The sequence below is a fragment of the Magnolia sinica genome, chromosome 1 (assembly GCF_029962835.1).
Source record: "Magnolia sinica isolate HGM2019 chromosome 1, MsV1, whole genome shotgun sequence".
NCBI classification, from domain to species: domain Eukaryota; kingdom Viridiplantae; phylum Streptophyta; class Magnoliopsida; order Magnoliales; family Magnoliaceae; genus Magnolia; species Magnolia sinica.
Genome location: NC_080573.1, coordinates 135,111,211 through 135,124,043, shown reverse-complemented (window position 1 = coordinate 135,124,043; position 12,833 = coordinate 135,111,211). Strand labels below are relative to the sequence as shown.

The following is a 12,833-nucleotide window of genomic DNA, read 5'->3' as shown; positions in this document are numbered from 1 at the left end:
TTAAACAAAACTTAACTGAAGACTTTGTGCCCTAGCATAATGTATGTGTTATTTTTGTGTCATCCATTAATTTTCTCAAATTATTTTAGGACTTGAGCAGAAAAATGAAGCAATTTCAAATTTCAAGTGGGCTACACCATGGAAAAACAGTGAGTTCAACTATTGGTCTCATTATTCCCATTTCTTCCTTTAAAGTGGTCCACTCAAGATTTGGATTTGCCCTATTTTTGGGTTCATACCCGAAAACTATTTGGCAAAATCAATGAACAAGGCCCATGGAGTTTTGCCCCTTAAATATTGTATGGACATCATGCAAACCTAGTTTATCGTACTTGTCAAATCTTAATCGAGAAAATATGTAAGTAAACAATTATTGCTTATTTATGTTAATTTACCTATAATTGTGTGGAACCAAACATTCCCTTAGTATTATTCGGTGACCTTTGGATTATGAATCTTGGTGCGTCTTGGTGAACATGTGTGGATCCATTTATTTTACGAACCTTAAATTTAAATGATGATGGAAGGATATAATTAAATGAAAAAAATATCATTAAAGGACAAGTATCTTTCAATGAAAGGGACCCATAGTATCCCTTTTAAAATTTTAAATATGTTTGGGTCATTCCAACATATAAGGATCTCTAACAATTTTCACTCCTTCATCTCCAAAATTTTTAAAATCAATAAAAATTGTCGTAACTATATAAATTGCAAAAAATGAAGAAGCCAATAGTGTATGTTACAAATGTGTTCAAGTTATAGTTTTCGGTTTTAAAAGTCAAAGCCTACATTTCTCCAATTTAAGATAAAAAGCTTATTGTATCATATAACCAAATATTATAATTCTCTTGCAAACTGGTTTAAATGCTGATAAGATCACAATATCACTTTAAAGAAGCAACACCCTAATGCATTTAAGCCTATCTTAAAGTATAATATTCTTTTATTTCTCTCTTTCATGCCCTTCTTATATATATATATATATATATATATATCATTTTAGGACATTATACCAAAAATGAGAAGGATCGAAAATTCAAGTGGGCCATACGAGATGAAATAGTGAGGAAGGGAATGCTTATCGTTGAAACCTTCCTAGGCTCTACCTTGATGTTTATATTGCATCCAAACTGTTTATAAGGTCAATTTCACTGAGATGAAATGAAAATACCAAGAACTTAAACCGATATAAAACTTTTGTAGCTAAATGAATGTTTCAACGGTGGTCACAAAATTCCCACTGTTTTCTCTCATGTGGCCCATTTAATTTTTGAATCCTCCTCATTTTTAGTCGCATGTCCTAAAATGATTTCAAAAAATGGATAGACGGGTTGGATTTATCACAAACATCATAGTGGGCCTCATACAAAATCCTTGTGCATGATCTTCATGCGAAAGGCTTTCGTAGGAAGTTTGCTTGCAATTCCAATAGTTTTTCTATAAATGTAGTAGAGTTGTTGTTTTTTTTTTTTTTAAGACTCTCTTTCTCAATGAAGTTGAATCCCAGCCATTCCTATTCTCCTTATCTTACGACTTATATAAAGGCTCACATATAAATTCCTTGTAGTACTGTGTGCAGGAGATCAATTCTTATATATATATATAACTTTTCCAGTTGCCGGATGACTGTGGTTTGGGTATATAATTCAACCTGTCTTGGAATGACTCCCCACCATGAAACCATCATGATTCTCCATGAAAATTTGAAAGTTTTTGAGTGGATGTCTATGGTGTTCTATGATGTGCCCCACTTAGTGATGAAATATACCTGGTTAGTTGAGTACCCCATTATCCTATTTTGGCTCACTTGATGCACAGATTGGATAGCATACATACGATACAGTGGATACATACGATACAGATTAGTGTGTGAGCTAGTCGTTGGTTGAATATAGATGAACAAGTTCCGCACATTAATAACATTTACATGTATGTTAATAACCTTTAAAGGCCCGTGATTAGTAGTTAAAAAAGGTTTTTCCAAGGATGTTTACTGACTCTCCGGCCTTGATGTGATAAACTCTTCGGGCCTGTGTTAGTCGTCCATCCAAGGCTGTTCAATCCTAAACGACTGATACGATATTTGCATATCTCCCCATCACTACAGGCCCACCAAATGAATGGTCTTGATCATCTCTACTTCCATGATCAGTTAGAAAAATCAGGACCTTAGTCCATACAAATGGGGGCCATGATTTAAAATACCTGCTCATTGATTTAAATTATTCAAATGAGGATTACAAGATTCCAGCGAGTAGAACTGGGACTATAATCTTGAAGGTGGACCACTGATGTATTTTGGTCCATCCCGATGCACCGGACAGATGGTCCGGATTACTGAACCAAGGCCCCACTTGTCCCAGCTGAAAACCCGAGTATATGGTACAAAGCCTTTAGTTGAGGATCTGAATCGTCCGTAGCTCAACGGTCTGGATTACTGAAAATTTCGACCCATTCGCATGGTGGGCCCACAGAACGTGGTGACGTCACTTCAGTAGCCATACTCGCTACTGTCGGGTTCAGTAGCTAACCCGCATGTATGATCTGCATGGGCGTACGGCTACATCGGCTCAAAAGCAATGATGAGGGTACGAGAGTGGGACTGACCGTTCCTTATGACTGGTAAGTTAATAACAACAAATAATTGCAAACACCTCCCCGAGTTTTGATTATTGCCAGAAACTCCCCTCTACCACCCTCGGCTTTAGAGATGTGGGAGAAATTACCATGTGACAAAAATACTCTCCTTCCAAGTTATTTTTGCCCCACAAGGGGGGCCTACTGTTAAATATTTTATGCCTATCAAATCAGGCTAGTCTAATCATCGAGTGTGCCACCTTCCTTCAAAAACTTTCAAATTTAGGTGATGGGCCATCTAATGGTTAGATCAACATATAGGGAGGTGTGTACAATTATAAAAACATACAGGGAGGTGTTTACAATCATCCCTACCAATGCTAGGGGTCGATCGTAGGTATCTACCAACGAATGGCTGATAGGGCACGTGATCATCCACATCTCACAACGTTCCCACGGGATATGACACATGAGCCGGTCTTGTATGTGAAAATCTACAAGCAAGTAGTTGTAGGTGCTCATTACTCGTTTTAAAAATTATCCATGGTGTCGGTGACCATGCATGAAGCCTCACGTTCATGTGGGGTTCTGGTGGTTTTAGGGAGATGAATATATGGGGTTCTTGTGGAGTAACAAGAATTTTTTTTTTTTGGACATGTGGGCCCATTGTTCGTATATCAGGCCATGGATACGATAGCCCATAAATGGAAGATACTTCAAGGAAAAATCTAGACCGACATATCCCAATCCAAATCACAAGATCAGTCTACTGAGATCTATTATCAACAACTCTTCCTTAGCATATGATTGCCATACAGAATCTTAAATTCTAAGGGCAAGAAGAGAAATCCTTCTCTTAGAGTTACACCTGCAAAATCAAAGATCTTTCACTCGAAAAGGTTTGTTTATTGTACACAAGTGTAAAGCCATATACCTTTAACTTGTGCCATCGTGACACACAGAGGTCTAAGATCGAATCCATCCATCAAATGGTTTGACTATATTTTTTCTAATGGCCCATTTGTTTGGAGAGGCACGATACAGAAAAATGGTGTATGGATTAGAAAACTTCAGCAAAGTATTTGAGAGCCACATAGTTTTTCGACCATGGTTCACCTGGCCAATGGATCAGCTCATTTCTTAGGTCAGAGCATCCATAGTCGTGCTTGCCTAATGGATGGAATGGATCTTGGACCGACTTGCCATAATGGCAAATCGTGCGACTTTCTTATAGCCTCACTTGTGGCGATGTGGGGCTAACGTGGGGGCCACTGCAATAACTGTACGGTCTATACTCCAATCCATTTCACTATCTCATGTGTATGACTTTAAACAACTTATATTCAAGGCCGGCGTAAGCCACGTCATTAAAATTATTGGGATCTAACACTTACCAGTCAAACCTTAGCGTGGAAATCGTTTTTTTAGAATGTTTCCAAACACAATCAATGTTTACGCAAGCATGTTTTTAGATAAGCGATTCCTTACGGAATTGTTTGTTCCGAATCAATTCCGCTGTCGCTTACTTTTGAAAATATGTAGGGCTGAGTAAATGTAAAATGTCAATGATTGCACGTGTGAGAATGTGGGAGACTTATCTGGATCATGCATCAGTTGGGACGATATCTAAACACGTCTATGCCTAGTATTCACGCTTGTCCAGTTATCAGCTGGGCCTCAGTATAGGCCGCTGGTGATTTTGTTCATAACCGTTCTTTTTCTTCACATGTGCGTGGCTCCCCTGATGAGTGGACCAGATCGATTTATGAGCTAGGGCATGTTAATAATCTGTCTCGTATTATGGTTGGCTCTGATCCTGCACACATGTGCCACTTTGGCACGTGGTGCGGGTCGTGTGCACCGCTTCAATCTCTAACGTGAGACCGAGGAACCCTGTCTAAGGAATGACGTGAACAGTTTTTACTGTGGACGCAACCTTTTTATCACTACTTTTGTTATTTTTTTCCTTCCATCGCAAATTTAGTTTACCAAAAAATACTCATCATTGATGGACAGTAACTATAATAGCCGAAACAACACTCCTTTTCCGTTTTTTCAACAGTCTTTTCTGCTTTTCAGAGTTACCTTTGTCCGAATGTCTAAATTAGTAATGTATGATTCTTGTACGTCGCCCTATCACGCCGGTTGATAGGTAGCGTCTACCGTGCTAATTTTTTCTTGCTAGGCGCACACGCGTGTGCTACAAAGGTCGTGTATGCCCCACGGGCCAGCATGGCACGTACTTGCGATATCTAATTCGTCCATCAGGTTGGTTGGTCCGACCTTGTGCATGTTTCTCTAAGAAATAAAACCTGGTCCAATCAACATGTGGGCCTCAATACTGGAAACGGGTGGATGAGTTGGAAAGATAAGTTTTTCAGATCCGTTCTTTTTTACTTTTGCAAATTGTGGCCCATCTGACTAGTGGATCAACCTGAATCGTGTGGTAGGGAATCAATATAGAGATTCCATCCTGATGGATGGATTGGATCCGGGTCCTATCGTGCCATGCTGCACATGTGTAGCACACGCGTGTGGGCTTAGCAAAGTTCAGTGAAGAGCCGGAAATTCCACTAGATTGAAGTTTATAAATTACCAGATCCATCACCCACTTTACCACGTCCACAAAAAGCAACGGTTTAAAAAAAATCCAAGCTCCGTAGCTCGATCCGTGCCGAGAAATCGGTGTGCTTGTCGTGGTGCGAGGGAAGCGTACGAAACGGTTACTCGATGTGCACCAGACCTATGAAGGCTAGCGGAGTACGATACTCCTGGTGCGCATTTTAGACTTAGCCAGGTACGTTTTTATGGTCATTTTCCGCAACGGCCAGTCGTGTGTGAAAAAGTGTGTTGATTTGCCGCTGGAGCGGGTCCGAAGCATCGCTATCATCGTTTCACTCGTTTCCGATTCTTACATTGTATACGCATGTGCATATATATTTTTATATTCGCTGCACAATCCCAACTGCATTTTGATTTGGCGGGAACTATAGCTGGTGAACTTTTATGATCTTCTTCGTTTTCTCGTTCTCTGGTTTGGATTCTGGTTTCTCAGAGATTGGGAGAAACCCATTTGGTTTCAATGGAAAACCATCTGAAGGGTCTGTTTTTTTTTTTTTCAGAGAGAGAGAGAGAGAGAGACCTTTGGAAATGTTTTTCTAGTGTGAAAAACCCATTACGTTTTTTGAGCTTTTGCATGAGATTTTGCATTGAAAGAAGTTGGTGTGATTTCCTTTTTAACTTTCCTTTCTTTCTTTCTTTCTTTCTTTTTTCATGGAGATACTAATATGTTTTTTTTTTTTTTTTTCAGAAAGAGAGGTGGACGGTTTTGAGATTATTAAGGAATTTTTGGTATTTCTAGTAAGCTTATCCTCGTCTCCTGCATGCTTGTTTGTCACGATTTTTATGGAAGAAAACCCATTTCGTGTTTTCAGTTGTTGCATGGAAATAAGTTGGTATGCTTTTTTATTTATTTATTTTTTCAGTTTTATTCAGAGAACAGAGGAAAATGGTTTTGAAAATGTTGAGTTTTGGTCTACCCAGTAATGATGTTTAAAATCGCCTGCAACTTGGCATTAGTATTCTTACTAGCTCAAACTGATAAAACCCGTTTCGATTTAATGAATCCTGTTTCTAGATTTTGACTGTAATGAAGTTGAATTGTGCCCTTTCTCTTGAAATGTTTTAAATGATTTTTTGACTTAGGGGGGTTTCTTTGTGATATTAGCAATTTCGGTTAATCTCTAATAGGAAAAGCCATTTTGAATGGATGAAAACCCATATCTACCTTTAAAGTTTTTGTATTATTTTTATTGAAGGAGATTGTTAAGAGCTTTTTATTCAGAGAACAGAGGAGAAGATTTTAAGATACTTTATGGAATATTTTATGAGGAAATATACAAAGCATGATCGTGCTTTTGTTCGCCCGACAAAATGAACGTCTGGGAAAGGCCTCTGTTGTGGTGATTGAAATTGTTAATGTGGCGGGCCTTGTATAGGAGATACCCACAAAATATCTTGCATCAGCTGATCTTTACCAAACAATTTGGCATTCGTTAAATGTGGACCATTAGATGTAGCTTTCCAATTTTAAATCTCAATGGATTGCTTGGATCATCTGATAGGGGAGATATCAGGCATGGTCCATCCCTTGATGATGCCCTCTAGATCAACCATGTACATGATGAAAGGTGAATCCCACCTGTAACTTTGCTAGGTTGAACCAAAAAAGTGTTGCTTCCTTACAGCAACCATCATATAATACAGTAGCTGTTAATGCCCCTTAATGTTTGAATCTTTTCATCTGCATGTGCTGAACGAAAACCCCATTTCTGTTTTAGTTCATATTATGAGAGAGGATCCAAGATATCAATATTATATAAGTTATAGGCATTCAATGTTGGCACACGTCTAAGATCCAAACCCTCCAGCTATTAGGGCCTGCGATGGATGGGGCTTATGTCAAAAATCACACTGATCAGGTTATCCTGGCCACTGATCTCTTAAATGAAAAGTGGGCTGCTCAGAAAAAATTCCAACCTGTGGTTGACATTCAACGGCCAACCTGTTTTTGGCGTATGGCCTATCCACAGTAGGGTTCAATAGATGAATCGTCCAGATTTCGCATGTGTGAGCCACATACAAAGACTGAATGCTTGTAACTAATTAGATATTAGCATTTAGCACAGGCTACCTCTTTTATCAAACTTATTATGTCCAATTTCAAAATTTGTACATGAGATTTTGCAATACAAGTAGCTGATGTTGAGTGTGTTTTTTCAGAGAAGATAGGAGAAAGATTTTCAGTTTCGAGGAAATTACAGCATGGGCCTTAAATCTCTCTTTGTTGCTTCATCGGTACCTGTTCTGGAAGTGCTTATTGTGACCGCTGTTGGGTCATTTCTTGCAATAGGCCGTGTGGGTCTTTTGGATCAAGATGCAAGGAATCATATGAACAATGTGAGTTTTTGTGGTTATCAGTTCATGTTTCTAATTTGCATTCTCATTGAGTTTGTGGCTTGTTTTTATAGTTCATGCCTATAGGTTCTTTCATGTTTTGAGTTTTTAACTAACTGAAAATAATTCGAACAGAACAAAATCATTGTGCAAACGTGAAGATATGATTGAATTTTTAACTTATATTGAAATTCGATTGAATTTATTAACCAGTAGTATGAGTAAACTGGTTTTTAGATAGACCCCAGTTACAAACCCTATAATCTGAAGTGGACAGGATTAAGGCAGGGCATGTCTGCTGCTTTGAAACCACCCAATAGGTCCAATGTACCTCTCTTCATGGTGCTATTTCATGAAGCAAGATGAAACCCAAGAGCTAGAGAATCCAAATTCTTTCTTTTATATCCCTCGTTACCCCAATAGCACTCTTTATTGGCCACATTAGAGTGCAGTAAATCCAATTATCCTTGAAACTCTGGATGAGGCTCGACAGGTTAACTCAACCAACTCAGCTAGTATTGTAGAAAACTTAATTGGTCTGATTAAGCCAAACACTTTCTCTTCAACATGCTGTTCATGCTCATTTGTCTTGGTTCTTGGGTGAGTCAAGTCCGAGCTGATTGAGGGAGTTTGCAAATTATCACAATATACCGTTATTTCTTTGTTTATACCTTTATGAGAGGAAATCAATCTTCCAGATAGAGCACAAGGGAGCTTATCTTCCAATTTTTGGGGATCACAAGTGGGATCTTCTTAAGTCTTGTTGGTAGGCCAACCACTGCATCAGAAATGAGATGAAGCTGACAAGAAGGGGTTCTGGCATGTCGTGGCTGGTGCAGGAATTGAGGAGTCAAGCTGAAGCTTCGTTAGCCAGGTATTCAATTCGGGGAGGCATGCTCGAACCCAACATGTATTAGAACTTGATGGCACTGTCCTCTCTCTCTCTCTCTCTCTCTCTCTCTCTCTCTCTCTCTCTCTCTCTGCAGCGTGTTCTCACACTACTAGTGCCACTTTGTACTTGACACCAGTATCCATTACAATCTAAAATAGACATAAGAGCATCACCCTCTCCTACGCTAGCATTGTCTATCAAGGGTACATTACCCGCCTTGACCCATTTGCTCGCATACATTTGCATCTTGTTCCCAGAAAAGCCCGTAGTTTTCTTGTCTCTCTTTTCTTTTATTTTCTTTCCTTTTTCTTGATAAACATTGTTTTGTAAATTTAACGTCTACTGTGCAATTTAAATTACAAATGAAAAGATTTTATGTCGTCATGTTCTCTTGATGTATTTTATTAAGTTGACTTTACATGTGTACTTTTGTGCCCTCGGAGTAGACTTATGTAAACTGACATGATTGCTTTGTTTATGAACAGATTGTATTTTATGTATTTAACCCATCTCTTGTGGCAACCAACCTAGCTAAAACTATCACACTCAAAAGCTTGGTTGAACTGTGAGTTCCTTTTAATCCTTATTAGTACAATTTCAGGTCTGCGCAATTATGATGAGAATCTTGCTTTTTTTTGCATGTGAGGCTGGTGAAGGACATTGCATAAGATTTTTTTGCATGTAGCAACACCCCAGTAGAACCCCAGCTTAGATAAAGGAAGCCAGATGTCAGGTTGGCAGCCAATTTTCAAACATTCGCCTAAAACAAGGATTCTCATTTCTTATCTTGATGATTGGTGAAATAGGATTTGTGAAGCCAACCAGACGACCACAAATATCTGGTTAAGGCTATGCTGTTGCTGCTTCTGTCTCTGTTTTTTTTTTTTCCTCCTTGAAAATTCATAAGATGTGAAATTCACCTAATGCCGTCCATGTCTGATTTGTATTCTTGTTTTAAAGTGAACCCCAAGGGTTTGGGTTAGAAAATTTCACCAATGTGATAAGAGTTGGATGAATCTAATATGAAAGTCTGTGACATGTTCAATACTGTGAAAAGAACCTTGAAGTTTAGGATTTTTTTCTCTATTGGATAAATGAAATGAATGGAATGAATTCAAAGGTATAGTACTTATAGGTTTCTCAAGTCTACCTAAGAAAATTCTAGAAATCTTCTCAGGCTTACCTGGAGAGATCCTGAAGATCTTCTCAAGGCCTATCTAAAAGATTTACATAGATTATAGGAATTCCACTTATTGTACATGAAAATTACAAAGAACAACCTCGTACTAATTACACCACCATATTTTAACACATGTCGCTATTTCTTAACAATTTGTGCATTGAGTGCGTTAGGCAGATGTACATGTATCAATTAGTTGCTTCTGTGCATGTTTTTGTGCTCTCGACTGGCTCGTTTAGTGACATTTGCTATTTCTTTAGTGAGTTTCTTTTGATTAATTGTACAGGTGGTTCATGCCAGTAAACATCCTTCTCACTTTTATTATTGGTTCGGCACTTGGGTGGATCATCATCAAAATTTTGAAAGCTCCTTCACGTCTGAATGGTCTCATTTTGGGTTGTTGCTCTGCAGGTGAATATCAGTAGAGTTTTGTTACGATGCCTGATGGATTATAATTTGGTCATGATTGGATCATTTCATATTTCTAATCTAAAATGGTCTTTTTATATCATGGATGTTGTATTCATCATAATAATATTTAGGATTCTTCAACTTGGGATTCCTGATCTGTTTCATCTTCATCATCATCATCATCATCATCATCATCTCAGCCTTATCCCAATTAATTGGGGTCATCTATTCCTGGTATCTTTCAATTTTTATTTTTATTTTTTAAATCCTGACCTGTTTTGTTTATTAGTTTCTGCATGAAAAGGCATTCTGTTAGTTGGGGTGGGGTTACAGAAACTGAGAGAACATTGACATTGCTCTTCTAAATTGCTTGGCTCATTAAATAACTGACACCCAAAGCTCTATGCAATGAAATGAGTATTGATACCTCTTTTCTGTGGTCATGATGAGGACTATAAGCATTACTCTACTATTGCATGCTGCTTTCTATTAATTGAAAAGGGCCCTATGGCATATAAACAAATAAACTTATCAATAACTGAACTTCCCTTAATGGCCTTCATATGTACACAAAATCACTATATTAAGCTAAGAAAAAAAAAAAAAACCTTTGCATGCTCATCAAATAACTCCCAAAGCTCTATGCAATGAAATGCTCATTGATACCTTTTATCTATGGCCTTGAGGACCATAACCATTACTCTAATATTGCATGCTGCCTTGTATTAATTGAAAAGGGCCTTATGGCATATAAACAAATAAAAATATCAATTAGTTATCTGCCCTTAATGGTCTTTTTATGTTCACAAAATCACTATATCAAGATAAGAAAAACTACCTTTGCACATAACACATTATATAATACCATACATATCAAATTGCTCCCAAATATGCTGTCAGTTACCTACAGTGCATGTAAAATTCATATGATTGTACAGCTGGCTTTATGGGTGTCCTTCCTGTTGATTGCAGTGGAAAAATACTTGTTGTCTTGCAACTTGTCCTGTCTAGTTGTGCTTTACAACTCCTGTCTAATTGTTGGCAGTCTCAAAAAAGTTGTACAGGGATATTTCATGCATTCATCATGAAGGTGGTCTATCATACTTGAATCCTTAAAATCTTGAAACTTAAGAAATCTATGGATTTTGAAATCCAACCCATTAGCTTTTTTGAATACCAATTGGGCTAAAGCCAACTTGTGAAAGTTGTTGGGAATTATGTTTAACGTGATTCAACTTGCTAAGTTCTAATGATTTGTGCCAAACACATTGAGAATATGAAGTTTAGAGGATCTGCCGTACCCCATCATCGTCATACCTGACACATGTCCATATTTTTGTGGGAATCATTATGTTACTCATGTCATTCCCCTTTGTTACCAGGAAATTTTGTTACAATTCTAGACAACATTTATACTCATAAATTATATGGTGATTTTTATGATGGTTGTATACTTGTATTTTCTTTTTCTTTTATGTAAAATCTCTCTAACGTTTAATGAATTATTTGTGAGTAGAAAATTTATTTAACATTGGTTATTTAAACAGGAAATTTGGGGAATATTCTAATCATTATTATCCCAGCAATCTGTAATGAGGAAGGTAGCCCATTTGGAGACTCTACTGTCTGCCAGAAATACGGACTGGGATATGCTTCGTTATCTATGGCGGTATGATCCTCTCTGGAATATAACTGCTTTGCATCCAGTTTTGGTGATGAACTGTAGGGAATATCACATACTTTCTTAGGATAGATTAAATGTTATCATGTGTCCCACTACTATACATTTACCTTTAAAGGCATTTCTGTCAGACCCGAGGCCCTGAAATCTGGTTTGTACACTGGATAGTTGTTGACTATAGGTCCATTGGCCCCGAGAATGTACAATTTCCACATGCATATGTAGGTCTGCATGATTGGACCTGCATGGTTACATGCTTTAACATTTTTGTATATCTGTTGCAAATATTTATGTATTTCACAAGCTGGAAAGGAAAACTAATAATTTCTTTTCCTTCTTTCTTGATTATTACAATGCTTCAAGTTCAGATTGGGGCTATTTTTATATGGACTTATGTCTACAATATTGTACGGATATCTTCGACTACGAGCACCGATGAAGATGAAGTGAATGGCTACAAACCTATTATGGGGTCACCTGAAGAAGCTTCAGAGTCACTCCCAGGAGGCAGCACGGGGGGACTAACTTTGGCTGGGGATTTCTCAACATCTGAGCATTTAGAAGACCAAAGGGCTCCCTCTTTCCCCAGACCTGAGGAATTTATTGAAAAAGAAAAGGTTTCAGTCTTCCAATTTAACTTTCTTCCTTCATTTTTGCGAAGTTTGTTTGATTGGTATATGCATTGGATAATATTGTTAGAATAACCGTATTAGTATTGTTAGAATAACTTTATTAATTATGTTATATTCCTTCATTATACAAGTTGTATGTTTCATGGACAATGAATGCTTCTCATATTTCTTTAAGAACTCCAGAAAAAAAAAAACACTGGCATCAGGGCATGAGGCGTTTTCTTGGGAGTTGGGACCCTTTGATTCTAGGGGTGGGTGTTTGTGTGTGTGTTTCTGGATAGGTACTTCTCATACAGACAATGATTATTAAGGGTGCATTTGGATGTTTGCCTAACAAGGTCAACGCAGTGGAATGGATGCCCTTTCTACCCAAAACAAGAGCAATGGCATTTCATGTCCTACTTGAAATGCTGCCACTAATGATTTGGACTGGAGAAGTGCATTTTCCAAATCCAAAATTGAAAAAGGTCTGCATCCCCAAATGAATGGATGCCTATCTGC

General features: G+C 37.8%; 1 protein-coding gene across 19 annotated transcripts in view; it reads left to right on the top strand.

The window, feature by feature from the left end:
* LOC131219021 (protein PIN-LIKES 3-like) overlaps positions 1-12,833 on the top strand; it is a 50,519-nt gene that overhangs the window by 22,624 nt on the left and 15,062 nt on the right. For 4 of the 19 annotated variants that reach the window (XM_058213993.1, XM_058214100.1, XM_058213999.1 and 1 more), the window contains exons 3-8: positions 5,891-5,940; positions 7,363-7,539; positions 8,914-8,993; positions 9,895-10,019; positions 11,567-11,688; positions 12,069-12,317. In XM_058213993.1, the coding sequence (XP_058069976.1) occupies positions 7,405-7,539; positions 8,914-8,993; positions 9,895-10,019; positions 11,567-11,688; positions 12,069-12,317 (711 nt within the window). In that variant the 5' untranslated portion in view covers positions 5,891-5,940; positions 7,363-7,404. The other 15 variants (XM_058214066.1, XM_058214047.1, XM_058214062.1 and 12 more) reach the window with 12 other exon arrangements.